The sequence below is a fragment of the Mycena indigotica genome (assembly GCF_014461135.1).
Source record: "Mycena indigotica strain 171206Taipei chromosome Unknown Mind.scaff0003, whole genome shotgun sequence".
Lineage (NCBI taxonomy): Eukaryota > Fungi > Basidiomycota > Agaricomycetes > Agaricales > Mycenaceae > Mycena > Mycena indigotica.
The window spans coordinates 3,297,265-3,315,660 of NW_023503002.1; the positions used below are offsets into that span (position 1 = coordinate 3,297,265).

General features: G+C 55.1%; 8 protein-coding genes across 8 annotated transcripts; 7 read left to right on the forward strand and 1 right to left on the reverse strand.

Annotated features, from left to right (window-relative positions):
• Nucleotides 1-1,646: 1,646 nt before the first annotated feature.
• MIND_00375400 (uncharacterized protein) lies at nucleotides 1,647-2,290 on the forward strand (the record flags this gene model as incomplete). The annotated part of the gene is made up of 3 exons (XM_037360590.1): nucleotides 1,647-1,725; nucleotides 1,774-1,968; nucleotides 2,016-2,290. The coding sequence occupies 3 exons, from the start codon at nucleotides 1,647-1,649 to the stop codon at nucleotides 2,288-2,290; spliced, it is 549 nt and encodes a 182-aa protein (XP_037223475.1).
• A 1,134-nt stretch (nucleotides 2,291-3,424) lies between these two features.
• MIND_00375500 (Peptide-methionine (R)-S-oxide reductase) lies at nucleotides 3,425-4,050 on the forward strand (the record flags this gene model as incomplete). Its single annotated transcript, XM_037360591.1, has 4 exons — nucleotides 3,425-3,613; nucleotides 3,665-3,821; nucleotides 3,872-3,941; nucleotides 3,993-4,050. 4 exons carry the CDS (start codon nucleotides 3,425-3,427, stop codon nucleotides 4,048-4,050), a joined length of 474 nt encoding a protein of 157 aa, XP_037223476.1.
• A 360-nt stretch (nucleotides 4,051-4,410) lies between these two features.
• On the forward strand, nucleotides 4,411-6,187 carry MIND_00375600 (uncharacterized protein; the record flags this gene model as incomplete). Its single annotated transcript, XM_037360592.1, has 4 exons — nucleotides 4,411-4,689; nucleotides 4,743-4,860; nucleotides 4,908-5,163; nucleotides 5,218-6,187. The coding sequence occupies exons 1-4, from the start codon at nucleotides 4,519-4,521 to the stop codon at nucleotides 6,185-6,187; spliced, it is 1,515 nt and encodes a 504-aa protein (XP_037223477.1). The 5' UTR covers nucleotides 4,411-4,518.
• Nucleotides 6,188-7,670: 1,483 nt separating this feature from the next.
• MIND_00375700 (Mitochondrial 37S ribosomal protein) lies at nucleotides 7,671-8,095 on the reverse strand (the record flags this gene model as incomplete). Its single annotated transcript, XM_037360593.1, has 4 exons — nucleotides 7,671-7,680; nucleotides 7,734-7,847; nucleotides 7,897-7,999; nucleotides 8,050-8,095. The coding sequence occupies 4 exons, from the start codon at nucleotides 8,093-8,095 to the stop codon at nucleotides 7,671-7,673; spliced, it is 273 nt and encodes a 90-aa protein (XP_037223478.1).
• A 474-nt stretch (nucleotides 8,096-8,569) lies between these two features.
• On the forward strand, nucleotides 8,570-10,329 carry MIND_00375800 (uncharacterized protein; the record flags this gene model as incomplete). Its single annotated transcript, XM_037360594.1, has 4 exons — nucleotides 8,570-8,761; nucleotides 8,807-8,924; nucleotides 8,981-9,236; nucleotides 9,294-10,329. The coding sequence occupies 4 exons, from the start codon at nucleotides 8,570-8,572 to the stop codon at nucleotides 10,327-10,329; spliced, it is 1,602 nt and encodes a 533-aa protein (XP_037223479.1).
• A 412-nt stretch (nucleotides 10,330-10,741) lies between these two features.
• MIND_00375900 (uncharacterized protein) lies at nucleotides 10,742-11,977 on the forward strand (the record flags this gene model as incomplete). The annotated part of the gene is made up of 1 exon (XM_037360595.1): nucleotides 10,742-11,977. One exon carries the CDS (start codon nucleotides 10,742-10,744, stop codon nucleotides 11,975-11,977), a length of 1,236 nt encoding a protein of 411 aa, XP_037223480.1.
• Nucleotides 11,978-12,493: 516 nt separating this feature from the next.
• MIND_00376000 (Ankyrin repeat domain-containing protein 50) lies at nucleotides 12,494-13,396 on the forward strand (the record flags this gene model as incomplete). The annotated part of the gene is made up of 1 exon (XM_037360596.1): nucleotides 12,494-13,396. One exon carries the CDS (start codon nucleotides 12,494-12,496, stop codon nucleotides 13,394-13,396), a length of 903 nt encoding a protein of 300 aa, XP_037223481.1.
• An 880-nt stretch (nucleotides 13,397-14,276) lies between these two features.
• Nucleotides 14,277-15,278, forward strand: MIND_00376100 (Ankyrin repeat domain-containing protein 50; the record flags this gene model as incomplete). Its single annotated transcript, XM_037360597.1, has 1 exon — nucleotides 14,277-15,278. The coding sequence occupies exon 1, from the start codon at nucleotides 14,304-14,306 to the stop codon at nucleotides 15,276-15,278; it is 975 nt and encodes a 324-aa protein (XP_037223482.1). The 5' UTR covers nucleotides 14,277-14,303.
• Nucleotides 15,279-18,396: the final 3,118 nt, after the last annotated feature.

An 18,396-nucleotide genomic window follows, 5' to 3' on the forward strand; every position in this document is an offset into this window, starting at 1 on the left:
TAACCTGAACTTGTGGTCGGATTAGTACAGTATATATATTACTTTAGTATTATAAATGTAAATATACCCTCCAATGTCGGGATTATTGGGGCTCCAGCATAATATATTATTTTAGCAACTTATATGTCAGCCCCAAACTCATGAACCAGCTTGTATACCAACTAGAACTACTTCCATTGTTGTCCTCTTAGTATGTGGGTATTCTCACAGTGATCAGGCTAATTGTTATCTGTTAGTGATAATACTGTCAGTTGAAGAAGCATGTTGGACTATCAACCACTAGAGTGAGAGAATGTTCAACCTGAACTGATACACACACTCATAACATACTCTCAATATTATAAATTTCGTCACAATTTCCAAAAAAAAAAGGCAATTCACTACAGATGTGCAACTGAAAAGCCTTCTCTAAACATGATCCAAAAGAGAGATATAAATGAGCTACTGTTCTAAATAAAGCATTGTATAATATTGGTACTGAACCATATACTGAAAACTAAGGTTGAAATGCCGAAATTTTATTAGATTGGATTAAATATTATTATAATATAATATTTTATATTATTATTATTATATTATATTATTATTATTATATTATATTATAGATATATTATGTGGTGGAGGACCATATTATGATATCATTATTATGCATTTGCCATAATATTATTATAATAGGCCACCACTACAATACTATTTACAAATGGTAACAAACATTCAAATAACCATTTCATTTGTGACTTTAGGCAAACAAAAATTAAAGACCAATAATCACTTCAAACAGACTCAAATTAATATCAATAGTGCAGTTCAAGTATTTCTGTCTAGCTGTGTTTGCACATGCTTGGTGGCAGATTTGTGCGAAATTGGCAGATGTGGTGATTTGGTCCGGCAGTGATGTGGGCCTTCTTCGTTCCCCAACACGGGCACCGCGGCGCGTTTGGATGGCGCAAGCCCTGCGAGTCTGCGCCGGCTTCGACTTCGGTTCGCCTTACGTATCACGGATGGATGACGTGGTGCAGATGGACGGGTCCGTGTTGTGGTATCTGCGGATGACATCGTCGTTGACAGGTCCATCTGCACCTTGAACGCCGTTCCGCCACAACAGAACGGCCCTTTTCGCGCGGTTGATGCACCTGCTTGGAACGCACTGCGGACGCCACCGCCGCTGCTTCGTGGCTGGCTAAATGCATAATTTACGCCTGCCTGTGGCGCGGAAGGAAGGGAAGGGAAGGACAGGGCAGGCGATTGCCTTGTGTGGCGCTGGCCTGCCTCGATGACGTGTCAATCAGACTTCAGGCAGCTGCTCGATGAAGGAGAGAAGACGATTGCGACGGGCGACAGACGACGTGCTGCCCAGCGAGTATTAGTATTAGCACTATGGGACGACGCGAAATCGCACGACGGCTGCTGCTCTCTTTCTCTCTTCACCCACCAAACGAGCTCCCCACGAAGGCCCTTCGGTGCACCGCGCTAGAACCCAGAAGTGAGAAGGCGGCGTACTCGGACAAGCTTCTTCCCTCGGGGCACGTTCTGATCCATTAGCTGGCTAATCGCAGTCGCTGCTTTGAGCACCTCGGCTCCTGCTCTCCTCCTCCTCTCTTCAACGTCACCTCGCTCGCTTTCCTCGTGCCCACGCCTATGCGCCCATGGCCGCCGCCGGCCGCCCCGACTCGCTGTCCCTGCCTGTTATCGACGCCGAGGAGAGCGCTAGCCTCACGTTCTCTGGTGCGTTTTCGCGGCGTTTGGCTTTCCGCTCACCTAAATACATTGCAGATACTCGCATAACCGCTCTCGGCACGCCCTCTCCCGCGAGCGCAAACGCACTTGACGTCTCTTCACCTCAACCCCACCGCCAAACCCCGTCCACCGCCATCATCGTCGGCGCCTCTGTCGGCGGCGGCGTCGTATTTCTCCTCCTGCTCACCTTCGCCACATTCCTTTTCCTCCGCAGGCGGCGAAGGCAGCGCAGTGCGTCTCCTCCCTTCATTACTAGCACCCCAACTAACCACCAACAGCGCTGTACCCGCTCGGCCCGCTGCAGGCCGCGCTCCCGCTCTCCAAAGAGGCCTTCACGTCGCCCAAGTACAGCAACCACGGCCTGTCCTTCAGCCAGTCGAGCGACTCCGTCGACGCGCTCCCCGCCACGCCCCGCGTCAGCGTCCGGCTCGGCCCCCGCACCGCCGGCGGCCCGCAGTCGCCGCCGGCGTCCCCGAGCCCGAGGAGGACGCGGAAGGCGAGCGGGCTGGGCCCCGGGGCGGGCGCGGAGAATTCGAAGGCGGAGGTGGTTTAGCGGTGGCGCTGATGTCGCGAATCCGCGCCACCGTCGTAAGGGACGGCGCGGGTGCGTCGGGCCGCGTGCTGCCGCCACCGGGTCCGATCTGCGTGCTGGGCCGACGGGCGCGTAGACGCGTGGCGCCGCTGTTTCCAGAAGAGCTTTTGTGCTGTCAAAATACCCTGCCTGTCCTATACCACCCTCCATCTTGCTGCTCCAGCTGGCCAGTACTCTCCTTTGGTCTGCCTGTAATCTGCTGCTGTACCAAGCCTGTAACGTTGTAATACTGTACTTGTTGTACCGTCGGCGCGATATCCTAGGAATACACTTCTTGCGTGGGATGACGCTGGATAGATCCTCGGCGCCGAGTTCCGAGCGGCGAGCGTTATCGGTTCTTGATACGCCGGCATTCTAGAACAAAAGCTGTAGAGCAACCCTGCATAAGTAGTCCTTGTTTTCTCGCAAGACCAGCACACCCCCGCGATGCACGTAGAGCTGCGGCCCCGCCCCGCCGCCGAGGGCCCCCAGCCGCCGGACGTCGTGCACGCACTGCGCGCCGACGACGCGGCCCGTCTTTCCCGGACCCGGTCCGGCCTCGGGCCCGGGTCCCCGCTGCCCCGGACGCTGTGTGCGATGGGGCAGCATGAGCCGCGCACGAACTACGGTGCGCTGTTTTGTCCTATTGTGTGCCACTGACCGGTGGATGTCGACAGGGCTGCTCGGGATCGTGTGCGGCATCGTGTGTTTCCCGGTCGGCTTGCTCTGTCTCTGGTGCGTCCACGGCCCGGGGGTCTCCTGTGTGTTGTTGTAGTTGCTGATTGTTGGGCAGCGTCGACAGGGAGCAGCGCTGCGAGCGGTGTGGGGTGCGGATATAGCCGATGTTTGGATAGATAATAATGTACAGCTGCTCGTTGATTACTCGCTGGATTTCGGCATTGGTATCCCGCAGCAGCCGCGATATCGCATGGGCATCGCGCGCTCGACGGGCGACGCGGCGGCGCCACACACACCCACGCGTGCTGCGGCTGAGCAAGCCGGCACGTGACTGCTGATCGCTGACCAAGGGATGACGCTATGCTTCCGCGCCTTGCCTCCCGCTATATAGGCCCCCTCCGGCCCCCCAGACCAGCCGCACACATACGAATACGAGCGATGGCGAGCAAGGTAGAGAAGACGGACGACGAGTGGCGGGCGGTGCTCTCGCGGGAGCAGTTCCGGGTGCTGCGGCAGAAGGGCACCGAGCCCGCGGGCAGCGGCGCGTACGACAAGCTCTACGACGACGGCGTGTACAGCTGCGGCGCGTGCGACGCTCCGCTTTACAAGAGCACAACAAAGTTCAATGTGTGTTCTTCTCTTATCTTTATATCATCGCTCAGGCTGAAGGGAGGACAGAGCGGGTGCGGCTGGCCGGCGTTCTTCGACGCGATCCCGGGGGCGGTGACGCGGCACGTGGACAGCTCGTGGGGCATGCAGCGCACGGAGATCGTGTGCACCGCGTGCGGCGGGCACCTCGGGCACGTGTTCAAGGGCGAGAAGTACGACACACCCAGTGCGTTGCCTTTCTTTCTGTTACTCTGAGCCTGTGCTGAATGGGATTAGCCGACGAGCGCCACTGTGTCAACTCGATCTCACTCACGTTCCGCGACAGCGACGGCGTCGCGAAGCCCCAGTGAGCCCCGCACTTACTAGTGTACTAGCAAGGTGTTCAACGCTGTGCAAGGGTGCCGCGGGGAGGGATTGTCGGGTGGATCAGGAGCGCACTGGGCGCGGTGCTGTAGACGGGCTCGTTTGGATCGGAGAGTGTACTTGAAGCGGCGTGTATTCCGTATCGATATCGGTGAATTATCTGTCTTTTTTTTCTCATTCTCCAGAAGAAGTTAGGATCGCCGCACCTGACATGGCCAACGCAATGTGTCCACTTCAAGACGCCGATTCAATGCCCTGGATCGCATCCCCGCAGATCGTCGCTCCCAGGACATGTTTGTGGGCCCTCGATGTCAACAATTCCGACGTTCCCGGGAGATCGCGTCAAGCCCATCGAGCGCCTGGTGCCCGGCTTCCTCTGTGGCCGCACAGGAGTCAATTGACTGATGGCATATTGTGTAATGTGGCTAAAGATATTTTCAAGTTGTGGCACCTGGCAACATCGGCGCTGGGAGTCGGGCGAGGGAGTGAGATGCCCACGCAAACGCCCTTCCGCGGGAAGTAGTATCCGCCTTGCCTCCTACCATATCGCTGCGACCCTCATGGCCATTGGCTCCCGCCCCACGCTCGTTCCCCTCCACCTCTCCTTACTACTCTTAATCTTATCTTTGCGCACAACGGCCAAGCTCGTGACGCGCACGATCGACGACACGGCCGGCGACTCCGCGACGGGCGCGGTGCCGAGCTACGCGCCCGCAGACCAGTTCAGCCTCGTGAGCCGCCTCCATGTATGTACTTACCCGCCGATTGACCGTGACGGAAACAGAACTCGAATTGCGGCGGGTGCGTGTACCACCCGGACCCCGGACGGACGTTCGGCGGGACGTGGCACGACACGTCCCAGGTAGACGCCCAGGCGCGCAGCGTCAGCTTCTCGTTCACGGGTATGCAGCCTTTTTTTTCGTGACCTTGCTAAATCAATGTTTCCTAGGAACATCGGTCAGCATCTTCTGCACGCTCGTGAACCGGCAAAGCCCGGCGACCTTCCTCGGCGCGACGCACCTCGCGCTCGCCGTCGACGGCGCCGCCCGGGGCACATTCGACCACACCCCCGACGGCTCCGCCGACTTCGCGTACCAGCAGCCGGTCTTCCGCGTCGCCGGCCTGCCCAGCGCGCGCCACAGCGTCGTCCTCACCACGAACAGCGCCCAGGGCTCGTATTTGGTGTTCGACTATGCGAGCTACACGTGCGTGTTTTTTGCCTGTTTGTTTTCAGACGCGATCGTTGACAAGGCTGACAGTTTCGACGACGGAGCCGCCGACCCGCCGCCGGCCAACCCGCCCCCTGCGAACCCGCCCCCTGCGCAGACGGTCGCGACGACTGACACCAAGACCGTTGTGTCGACCGCGCCGGCGACCGGGCCGACCACGACGGCGACGACGACGACGACGCTGGGTGGTGTCGGCGGAAGCCCGGTGTCGGCGTCGGCGCCGGGCCCGGGGTCGGGCGGCCCGAGTCCGGACTGGCACGCTTCAGCCGGCGCGTCCACGCCCGCCCAGCTGCTGGGGCCGGGGACCTCCTCCGCCGGCGCGTCGCCCGCATCCTCGGCCGGCTCGGCCGCGGCGGTTACAGGCGCCGCGGCGCAGAAACACACGGGCGTCGCTGCGGTCGTTGCGGGTGTGCTCGCGGGCGTCGTCGGGCTCTTGCTGGCGCTGCTTGTGGTGGTGCTGTGTCGCCGGAAGCGCCGCCGCCGGGACGAGGCGACGGAGATGACGCAGGCGCGGCCGCTCCCGGTGGCCGTGCCCGTGGCCGTGGCCCAAGTTGGTGATGGCGGGCAAGAATACCGGACGCCACTCTCCGGGGCCGGGACGATAGGCGACCCCGAAAAGGCCGTGTTGGGGCAGAACCTGTATGAACCGCACCACCACGCATCCATAGCCACGTTCACCTCCGGGTCCGGGTCCGACTTGTCCCAACCCGGGCACGGAGCACAGACAGGCCGGCTGTCCGGGCTGCTGGACGACGACCTGGAGTACTACGCCGCCGCGTCCGCCGTGACGTCGGTCAGCGGCACCGCGCGCGCGACCGCGCCGTCCGTCCTCTCCCGCGCGCCGACGTTCCGCTCCGAGGACATGTACAGCCACGGCCGGGCCCAGTGGCAGCGCGACGGCCCGGACCCGCCGCCGGGCTACGAGCGCACGGACTCGGGCGTGTATGCGCACGCGGGCTTCTTCCCGGCGAGCCTGAGTGTGTCCTCTGGATCGGCTTGATAAATGTAGTCCTAGGCCATGTAGTACTCGTCCTTGCGCAAAAATCAACCTGATATGCCCTAATCGGGCCCTTCCCGGGCCGGTAAACAAAATAATCAGGGAGAAGGGCACTCGATGAATTCCGATGTACAAGGCGCCACTACACACACCTATGGTCTGCATGGGCCCCTGCTTAATGTCCATTGCTTTCCTCATCGAGCAATTCGCCGACCATTTCTCGGCGCCCAGCGTCGGGATATGTGCCCCCGACGCATGCTTGGCACAAATTGCGAGGTAGGATCACCGCACCGCAGGGACACCCGTGCCATCTTGCTTTGGCGACACGCGTATAAAAACGCGCGCGAGGGGCTCAGGTTCCCCAGCAAACCTGCTACTACCAGTATGAAGTTTTCCGCCAGCCTCCTCGCGCTCGTGTCTTCTGCCGTCGCTGCATCGGTGCAGCTGGGCCAGTTCCCGCCTGCGAACTTCAAGACCGTCGATGCCAAGGCGTATAACGGCACCGGCGTCGCTGCAGAGGTGAAGAATGCGCTCTCCCAAGTCGTCCCTCCGCTTATATAATGTCCAGCACAACCTTGCCAAGCGTGACGCGGGGAACGTCGAGTGGGCGGGGTACTGCGTGTACATCACGAACGCGGGGAGCGGCGAGTGCGTGAACCTCGCGGCGGACCTGAACGACAAGGTGTCGAGCTTCGGGCCCGACCCGAACCAGGCGTGCTACGTCTACGCCGGCTTCGACTGCGACTTCCTCAGCGGCCGCGTCGGCCCGATCCGCAGCCCCGGCGTCAGCGACCTCCGCCGCTCCGTGCCGACCGGCGAGGAGGGCGGCGGGCGTCCGTTCAATGACGTCATCTCCTCGTACAAGTGCGTTGCTGACTTCTTTGTGGAAGTGGAAGCAGCCTGACGACTGACAGGTGCACCTACGATTTCTTCTGAGTGTAGCCAAGTAGATTGTTGCGTTAACAGTGCCTAAGTAATCTTTTCGGTCCGTTCGCCCACATGGAATTCGCCATCGTAAGCATTGGGGTTTTTACTCTACCCCATCCGAGAGATTCGAGCAATTGCCCAAGCTCTACAAAGACTGTGTCAGAAAAATGTCAGAGTTCTTTCAAGGACCTACCTCACTCTGCAACTTGATGCATATTCATGTCCACCCGGGCCGTCGTCGGAATCCATCCGCTCATTCACGTCAATCTCCTGGTCTAATATCCCAACTTCGAGCATTGATATTGTTGCCGATATACTCCTTTACCATCTTCATCGTCAGTTTGGTGTGCCTGGTCGTCTCCTCATTAGTTTGTCAGTCTGCTGGCCATAATGCATCCAGTCCAAACGGATTACTTTGGCATACGTTGAAGGTCGCGCAAGAGACATGGTGTATCCGTTACGATTCATGATTCAGAAGGTTGCAAGCGAGAGCACTCTTTAGTAAATCTTCTGAGGCGTGAAGGAAGTGCATTAAAACGCGATATACACGAGCTGGAGTCTACTTTTTCCTGGAGGAATCGAGTTAGCGACCAGCCACAGTTTCTTGCGACGATAAACGCACCCGAACTTAAACCGCTTCTTCGTCGGCGAGAACTCCCCCAGTTTGTGGCCCACCATGTCCTGCGTCACCATTACGGGCACGTAGTCGCGTCCGTTGTGGACGAGGAAGCGGATGCTGCGCGGGGTTTGGGGTCAAAATGCATGAGGAAAGCAGGACCACGCACCCGACGAACGTGGGCAGGATGGTGCAGGCGCGGGCCTTGGTCTGGATTGGGACGTGGTTCTCGAGGGCCTCGCGGAGGTTGGGAAATGCAACGAAGTATGGTCCTAATATGCCGCGCTCAGGTTGCGTTGCGAAACGAGTACACCCTGCTCACCCTTCCATGCAGAACGCCCCGAAAGGAGCAGCTGTGTGGGGCGCATTCAGCGAGTTTATCCGACGCGAATGATGGTGAGGAAAAGAAGTGGAATGACGGTCATATTTTTCCTGTTACTCTCTTGCTTTGAACCATCACATTTGATTCCTCCGCCGTCTCCTTATACCCAACGACTACCCACATTGTCGTATTCAGACGGTCTTACGACCTTTTCCGACCTGCGTTCTCCATGTCAAATATTAAAGGATACACTCCCGAAAGATCGCGTCAAACTTCCATCTAACAGCTGGCGCTAATCTTCCTTGGGCCCTGGCTCGCCTGACCGCTCAATTGTAGCCTCACAGCTTCTATGATGAAACCGAGCTAAAGATACTCGTTACTTGTGGCAACGCCGGCGCCGGAACGATATGATACCCCCACGCCAGTCTAAGTCCCGACCTCCTTCTCAGATCTCTCCTTCTACCATTGGCCACCGTCTCCCGCTCTGCGCCAGGCAAACGGAGACGCGCTCGACTACATCATGGCCGTTGGGTCCACTGGCAATGGCTCCAACCTCACGCTCCTTTCGCTCTACTTATTGGTATTCTTATCTCTGCTCGCCCGCATTACTCCCTCGTCTGCCAACATCATCACCCGCACCATCGACGACACCGACGGCGACTCGGAAACTGGCGCCGTCCCAAGCTACTCTCCCCCGAATCACTTCAGCCTGGTGAGCCGCATTTATACGACCTCCATTTCACTGACCAGTGGCCAGAACTCCAATTGCCCAGACTGTACATATCATCCCGATGCAGGGAAATCCTTCAAAAATACATGGCATGATACCTCGCAGGTGGACGGCCAGGTCATGTCTGTAAGCTTCTCATTTACAGGTTAGTAGACTTGTTCTGGTCCATCCTTTCTATCCTGATATATAAACGGCTTTTAGGCACCTCGGTCAGCATTTTCTGCACTCTTGTCAACCGACAGAGCTCTGCGACCCCTCTTGGTGCCACTCATCTTGCTTTAATGGTAGACGGCGCCTCCCATGGCGTTTTCGACCACAGTCCCGACGGTTCCGCGGACTTTGCCTACCAGCAACAGGTCTTCCACGTCCCTAACCTGGCAAATGTGCAGCATAATGTTGTTCTGAGTACGAATAACGCGCAAGGATCATATATGGCGTTTGACTACGCAAGCTATACGTGTGTGCCCTTGCTTGTTTCTACTTCAAGTTGGTAAGACTCAATTGTAACTGACAGTTTTGACGATGGAGTCAATCCCAATCCACCTCCGCCACCACCGCCTACCGGCAAAACCACAACAGATACTACAACCGTTGTATCTACCGCGACAGCAACTGGCCCTGGACAAACGACTACGAAAACACAAACTGATATCAGTGGGAACAATATCAGTGTCAGTAACGGCGCGAGCCCATCATCGGCCACGCCACCAGGCAGTCCTGCTGGTAGCACAGACTCCCGAACTGCGATTTCCACCCCCGTCAAATTACTTGGATCCGGAACCTCCTCGATATTAACCGCCCCATCATCTCCTTCATCGACCAACCCAGTCATTGCCGCATCAGGATCCTCATCAAAGAAACAACATACAAGCATCGCTGCAGTTGTTGCAGGCGTTCTTGCTGGTCTTGTGGGTATCCTGTTGGTGGTTCTTGCCGTTGTGTTATGTCGGCGGAAACAGAAGCGCCAGCAGGAATCGACAGACATGACACAAGCCCGGCCGCTTCCGTTGGCTCTGAGCCGAGTTGGGGACGGCGGACAGGAATACCACGCGCAACTCTCTGTGGCGGGGAACGACGCGCTTATTCCGGAGCTGCATTATGGACGCGCGGGTGTTGGTGACCCAGAAAAAGCTGCGTTAAGACAGAGCCTGTCGGACCTGCGGCTTAATGGGTCGCGTCCACAACTGCACCACCAAGCCTCTGTGGCGACGTTTGCCACGGGGTCGTCCCTGACTGTTGGAGGCTCTGGCAGTCAAACGAGGTTGACTGGTAGCCACGAAACTCGCACGGTCGTGGGCCAACTGCCGGACCAGCTGGTAGATGATGACCTGGAGTACTATGACGAGCCGACCTTGACTAACGGGACTCTGAATGCAACGGCAGCGTCGACTCTCTCCCGCGCGCCGACTTTCCGCTCTTGGGATTTCCATGGCCCTCCTCCTGCAACGCCTCCGCCGGGATACGAGCGCACGGATTCGATGATGATGATGAACCCTTCTCCCCCAGTACCTCCGCTTCCGGCTGCATTTTCTCATCACGATTTATCTTGAAAACATGGATATTGAATAACTGTCGGAACTTTTGTTGTTGTAATTGTTGGGTTGGTCTTAAAACAGGGTTTTGAGTTCGCAAGCCTTGACTCGTTAATAATAAACAATTTTGTCAATGAACCGCTGCATTTACTTTCAGCGAAAGGTCGTCGTCGTCGTTGTCCTCGTTGCCAACAAAAGAAATTGTCACGCATGTGACCGTAACCTCTTTCAGTCCTTCTCCGTCTCCTCACCGCACTAGACGACACCACCGCTCTCTGAAGCGTGTGTTAGAACTCATAGAACGCGATCGCCCTGTACATCTTTTCCTCTTCTGTCTGATTCTCGCGACTTACGAATCCCTTTATAAAGCAAGCGACTGACGACCGACGCGACAGTCACCTAGACCTGGTCAATACGCTGCCACTTATCCATGACCGACGACGTCTTCCTCACCTCCCCGCGAAAAGCGCCAGCGCATCGCCGCTCCGCGACCGCGCTGCGGGCGGCAGATTCGCAGTCAGGCGGGTTTTCTCTGGCGCATGAATTGGCGGTGGCGATGATGCCCGAGCCCAGTTCCGGGTCGAAGCTGCTCGCGGAGGAGTTTGGAATCGAGTTTGACGAGGGGGCAGAGGGTATTGACGGGGATGGGGTGCCGCAAAGTGCCGCCACAGAGGAGGGCGGGGCAGAGGCAATTGGGGATGACTCGTTTGTGGAAGAGCAGCAACCAGAGTTTGGGGCGGCAGAGGACACACAGTTGGACGTGTCGTTTGGGTCGCCAATGGCGAGGAAGCAGCCCGAGCAGGATGCTATAGAGATCCTCGCCCAGAATCTGGAGTCGACAGACAAATTCCTTTCACATCTCCGCCATCTGGATGTAGACGCCTCGGCCTCCCCTGTATCGACACAACCTGCCTTAGAGAAACTCGCCTCAGATGTGATTCGACGGATCAATGAGACCGCCAGAGACCGTGAAGGGCAACTGCGCGAATTGCTGGAGTATGACCGCGAGTTTCGACGGATTGCGGGGGAGGTTGGTGGGCAGGACGTACTTGGCCGGCTGGAAGAGCTGCCATCGACGGAGGACAGCGAGCCAGAACCGTCCTCTGCTTTCAAACTGGGAGCAATACCAGAAGACGAACCGACAAGCGCCTCGCCCACACGACCCACCCACTTACGGGCAATGTCGCAAGAGTGGGAAACAGACCCCGATGCCGATATGGACCCCGCTTTCGCACAACATAACGACGAGCCGGATGATGACGACGAAGTCAATGCCCCCGCCTCACCCACCCCTGGCCACACATCGTTTGCCCCTCCATCCCGAACTCAAGCGCCTCCTTCTGCTGCAGCCCAGCTTTCTGAGCTTCGCGGTCTAACAACCTCACTTGTGGCCTCTCTTACAAGTGTCTCTGAACACGCACAAGTCAACGGTGCGGCAACTGCCGATGCAGGTCGGAAGCTTCGCGCATTGCGAAACCGCCTGGGCGGCTGGAGGACAGAATGGGAGGGTGCTGAACGGAGCCGGGTCAAGATCGAGCGATGGGAGATGGAAGAGGGCGGGAAGCGGGTCGATGGCCGGGAGGTGGTAAAAGACCACCTGTCTGCGTTTGAACGCGCGTTGGCCGACGCGGCCGTGAAAACTCAAGCGATAATGGCGGCTTCGTAGCCATATTTACGACTTTTTTTTCTACTTTTCTGTTTTACAGGATATACATACATACACTACTTGTAGTTTAGAGGACGGAGCATCCAATACCACCAAGACTGAAGAAATCTAGGCCCTGTTTTATCAGCAAAGTTGTTACAACTTGGGTTTCTGAGAGGATTTTTTTCGGTCAGCAAAAAGCGGAAACAAGATTTCCTTAAATAATTTTAAATGGGTCCAATACTAATAAAAAATTCGAAGGGAAGCATAAACCAAACTAAATATCAAATCTGGCGCTTCCATCACCAAATATCTGACTCACCCAAACTCACGGCAAACTCACGGGGACCGGATTCTGTGGAATACATGTCACGGCCCGGCGTCTATATAGGCGCCGAAGAGGCTATATATACCGGCCTTCTGTAGGACAACGTCCAGTAAAAAAAAAGTGTCCTATAACACTATAATATGTCTAAATCATACTTAACCACCGAGTTTCCCCCCGAACTTATCCTCGCACTCGCGCAGTCGGACGCCATGTCGCTCTCGTCTCTCAGTTCGCTGGCCCAAACATGCAACCACCTCCGCAACATCCTCCAGCCGGAGCTCGACGCTGCGCTGACGCCTGAGGTCGCCAGAGAGGTGCTGCTCAGTGCTTCCAGGGCCGGAAAGGTCGAGGCCGTCGCAAAACTCCTCGCCCCACCATACTACACCAACCCGAATAGATATCCCCGCGGCTGGTGCACGCCGCTCCATGCTGCGGCAGAGGGCGGGCACGTGGCCGTCGTGATGCTTCTGCTCGCTGCGAAGGCGGACGTGACGCGTACATGCTACGACGAAATGCAGCCTTGGCACCTTGCGGTCCTCAATGGCCATGTGACCGTAGCAAGACTGTTCCTCGACCGTGGAGCGGATCCAAATATGTCCTATGGCGAGTGGGCCAGGCGATCCTTCTGTGATGCCGCTCACAAAGGAACCATCGCGATGGTCGAGACTCTGCTCGAATATAATGCAGATCTAGAACAACGCGATGTACATGGGACCCCGCTGGGCCATGCGGTGGACAGACGTGATTTGGGGATGATTGCGTATTTGTTGGGGCGGGGGGCGGAGGTGGATGCGGAAATGCCGCTCTATCCTGGGGCAATGTGTGGTGGCACCTTGGCGGCGCCGTTTGATGCGACACCACTGTACGTTGTGTTGGCGTTGAAGCATCCGAATGGAGACGGGGAAAAGAGAGGCATGAGGGCGAGGAGAGCACCAGAAGAGGGAAGGGAAGAAATTATGCGATTGTTGTTGATGTATGGAGCGGATAAGGGACGAGCGATGGCGACGGTGAAGGAGTATTTGACTCAGTTGGCAGATGCAGAAGGTATTTCGGAGGAAGCGTTATTAGAGAAGGTTAACGGTATATTTGCCAGTGTAGAGCAGTCCAAGTAAAGAAACCTGTGGGTAAACAAAATTGATTGTACTTATGCAGCAGCACATGGAGCACTTACCCGTTCAAACGGACTTGCCTGAAGTTGCTCCTCTGTGATACCTTCGGACCGCTTCTTCAATTGCAAACAACTTCAAGCTCGTGTTTCCAAAAACCCAGGCCCAGGCTTGTCGATCTGTAGATACATACGCTCAAGCCGGGCACGGATGCAAGTTGGGGACTGGGTGTACTACACAACCGACTGGGCGGCCTGAAAATAACAGCGATTCGGTTTATATGCAGACGGAGAATGAAGTGGGGGATTCCTGCAGTTCACACGAGCCTCTGCTTCGCAGTCCTGAGAGAAGAATCAGTTTGTTGCCTATATACAGTGAGCATGGCTCACCAGCTGTGATACTAGTCAGTATAAGGTGCAAAGCGCAAGCACCGAAGGTCGAGGAAGAGAAGAAACATGACGATGTTATGTAATTTGATCTACTCCGACTTCGTCGGACCTCCGGGAAAGTAGGTTCGCGTCTTAAACTATTCAACCAAACACTGCCTCCCGAGATCAAGCCGGGGCTGGCTTGCAAATTATTTTCCTTATGTGAAATTATGTCGCTTGAAGAAAAACAGATAATATTAATCAAGGCGCAATATTTACTACGAACTAATAGTATCCGAGTCCTGATGGGCTCGAATAAGTGTAGAATTCGAGACATGGATGAAGCGCGGCACCCTTTCGATGACTCGGAAACTGTTTCTGACTTGCTCAAAAAGTCACCCGAACCGAGTTCGACCGAACTGATGTGCCAGCGTCTATACGCGTACGATAAGTTCTTATTAGGCGCCCGTAAGACTATAAATATAAGCCTACGACGACCTGGAAAAAACAGTGAGCAAGTGCTCTCTATAGGCTCTACTAGTCCCATGTCTAAATCATACTTGACCACCGAATTCCCACCCGAGCTCGTCCTCGCGCTTGCAGAGTCGGACGACATCTCGCTCTCGTCTCTTAATTCGCTGGCCCAGACCTGCAACCACCTGCATAACATCATCCAGCCGGAACTTGACGCTGCGCTGACGCCTGAAGTCGCCAGCGAGGTGCTGCTCGATGCTGCCAAGACAAACAAACCCGAAGTCGTTGCAAAACTCCTTGCTCCCCCATATTCCGTCGACCCCAATGCGTATTCAGGGAACTCCTGCACGCCGCTTCATGCTGCGGCAGAGCGCGGGCACGTGGCCGTCGTGATGCTGCTACTTGCTGCGAAAGCGGACGTGACGCGGACATGGGACTCGCGTATCGACGACGACATGCAGCCTTTGCACCTTGCGGTCTTGAAAGGCCACGTGGCAGTAGCGAGGTTGCTCCTTGAACGTGGAGCGAATCCGAATACGCGCTACGGAGAGTGGTTCAGGTATATTATCTGTGATGCCGCTTACAGAAGCAGCATTGAGATGGTCGAGACTTTGCTCGACTATAATGCGAATCTCGAGCAACGAGACACACATGGGACGCCTCTTGGTCATGCCGTGGCCAGACGCGATTTGGGAATGATAGAGTATTTGTTGCGGCGCGGGGCGGAGGTGGATGCGGAAATGCCGCTCTATCCTGGAGCTCAATGCGGAAGCTTTGTGCCACCATTCAAAGCAACGGCGCTCTATTTTGTGTTGTCATTGAAGCACCCCAAGGGAGACGGGAAAAAGAGGAATGCTGAGAGTGCACCAAAGGAGGGGAGAGAAAAGATCATGAAATTGTTGTTGATGTATGGAGCGAAGAAGGACAGAGCGATGGAGACGGTGAAGCAGTATTTGACTGGGTTGGCGGATGCAGAAGGTATTTCGGAGGAAGGGTTATTAAAGAAGGTCGATAGCATATTTGCAAGTGTGGAACTGTCTAAGTAAACCTACGTAGGTAGTCAGTTCAAGTATCTGCTACTGTGTATGAACTGCTCACTTATTCCGGCGCCTCCGCGCTGGCAAAAATACCTTCGACCTTTGCCAAAAGTTGCTTCTCTGTGATTCCTTCTACCTCTGCAAGAGCAGGCAGGTGATTATAGACTGTCCTTACCGCATCTTCCTTTCTTGCACCGTACTTGAGCAACAGCTTGATGATATCGACCTTTTCTTCGCCGAATGCTGTACTGGATGCATTCGCCAAATCTAATGTGTAATAAAGTAAGCCAGCGGCTGTCGGGAGGCCTACCCGCTCTGGCGCTACGGAGATCACCAACGGTAGCCTGGTGTAACGTAGTTGTGTGTGGGCGTTAGCGTCTGCTCCGACTTTCAGCAAGAGGTGGATCATTGATATATTGGCCTCCAAAATTGCGTGACCAAGAGGCGTCGCAGACCCGTCGTCTTGCTCGAGGTTCGCCCCATAAAGGTGGAGCATTCTGACCATATGAGTGTCTCCTGCCTCTGCTGCATCGCAGATAGGGTAGCCCCACGATTCTCCATATGGTGCATGTACGTCCGCTCCGTTGTTCAACAGTAGCTGCACAGTTCGCACATCTTTTTGAAGAACAGCAATATGTAAGGGGGTCATTGCCATTGGTTCGTCATCAGCCATCGCGGACCAGCGGCGATGTATATCAGCTTTTGCGCCGAGCAGCAGCTGAATAATCTCTGTGTGGCCTCCACGCGCGGCTGTGTGTAGAGGCGTGCCGTCAGTATCCTTATAGTCGTTTGGGTTGGTCGAGAGTGGGGGAGAAAGCAGCTTCTTGACGACATCAACTCGTCCCTCTCCTGCAGCGTCAAATAGAATGTCGCGGGCAAGTTCCGGGGTAAGCAACGCGTTGAGAGTAGGCTGTAGAAGCGTGTAGAGATGGCGGCATGTTTGGGTCAACACACCCAAGGAAGAGAGGGGGAGAAAGTCAGAGATTAAGAAGACGAGCTCAGGAGGAAGACCGTTGTTCAAGTATGACATGTAAGCTGGGCGACGAAAAAAACGAGGAAACAGAAGTTTGGGGAAAGAGTCAACTGCTGTAATTGTAACGTGATCGTAACAGGACATGTTGACATCATGATTCATTGATCATGTTGTGCAGTAAACTGTGCAATCCCACACTAGTTGCCCTGGGGAGTTTGGGCCCTGAAATATTTTCCCCTTGCAATGGTTTATTCTACCGAGTTTAATTGGGTATTTTACAGTAATGTTCTGCTGAGTCCTGACTGCTCTGAACACGTTGAGAATCTCCCACGCTGCCATTTCCTCGATCCGACCTCAGACGCCCGCACACTCTTTCCACAAGCACGCTATCTATCTGCCTCGTTGCACTATCCTGGCAGCCAGGTTCTCTCCCACACTCCCACATCCCACTAACAAGCCTGAGAACAACATCTCAGCCTCCGCCTACGTTCCTTCATCTGCTTCCCGACCATTACTCGAAGACCAACTCCACGACAGTTTCGAAATGCCGCCGCGATATGGAACGGAGCCAACGAGCCCTACAGAAGAATCGAATGCATTACTGGACAACGTAGATGAAAGCAGCGCGCTTCTCGGTGGTGACCGAGACCCGACAGGCCAGCGGGGAAAGCGGGAGGGCAAGGCCAGCATGGTCAGCTCGGTTAGCAACCTCGCCAACACGATTATTGGCAGCGGTGCGTCCTCAGACTTCTGTCTCGAGAACCTAAAAACTTAATTTCTTGTGTAGGGATGCTGACATTTCCTCTTGTGCGTATTTCCCCAGACAACCGTCCATAAAAAAACTGATGGGTATAGGCTATGGCATCCGCTGGTATAATACCGGGCATAATAACCTGCATATTCAGCGGCTCTGTCGCTTCGTTTGGGCTCTATTTACTCTCACTGTGTGCTGCAAGAGCTCCCCACCGACGATCCTCCTTCTTCGCGGTCTCGCAAATGACCTTCCCGAAGGCTGCCATCTTCTTCGATGCTGCAATTGCAGCCAAATGCTTCGGCGTATCAATAAGGTGCGGGGCTTGGATCATATCCTTTGTTCACTATGCTCAAGCTCGTCAATTCCATTCTCTAGCTACCTTATCATCATCAAAGGCCTAATGCCTAATGTCGTTACTGCGCTGTACCACGACCTTTCTTCAAGCACCCCACCCGCATGGGCGCTGTCTGGACGGAATTGGATAACGCTTTTCATGCTGGTGCTGGTCCCATTGTGTTTCCTTCGGCATCTCGACAGTCTCCGGCATACAAGCTATGTCGCACTTTTCTCGGTCGGTAAGTGTGGTCAAACGAAGAGCATCTTTTGCTAACTGTACCAGCATACCTTGTCTTGATTGTCATAACGGTCTACTTTGATCCTCTTGAGGGCATGCCTGACCGTGGAGAAGTTAACCTTATCAAGTTCACGCCCAATTTCGTGTCAACTTTCCCAGTCCAAGTCTTTGCTTTCACCTGTGCGCAAAATGTAGGTCTCTGATATTCCTTTATATAATCATCCTCACTTTTGGAGCTTTTCCCCATCTTCAATGAACTCAAGGACAACAATCAAAGGCGCATGAACACCGTCATCGGTGGCGCAATCGGCTCAGCCACTCTGACCTACGAAGTCATTGCGGTCTTTGGATACCTCACTTTTGGCTCGACTGTTGGCGCCAATATCATCGCGATGTACCCTTCTACATCACTGTTCATTGCCATCGGACAACTGGCTATCGTCGTTCTTGTGTTGTTCTCTTATCCGCTGCAAGTGCATCCGTGCCGCAACTGTCTCGACAAGATATTCCACCCTGGACATGTCGCGCCCATCAAGCCTACCTCAATTTCTGATGAGGATGAGGGAGACGGGCTTGAAGATGAAGACCATGCTGGCGGAGAGATGTCAGACCTCAAGCACACGCTGCTTACCTCTGCAATCATTATTTCCGGCTTCACTATTGCCTTCTTTGTGAACGACTTGCAAATGGGTCAGTCGCAGCAATAAATTATCTTTCGTCAGCTGATCCACAATCCAAGTCTTGTCCTTTGTTGGTTCAACTGGTTCCACCACCATCTCGTTCATACTCCCCGGTTTATTCTACTGGAAACTTACTCGCGCAGACC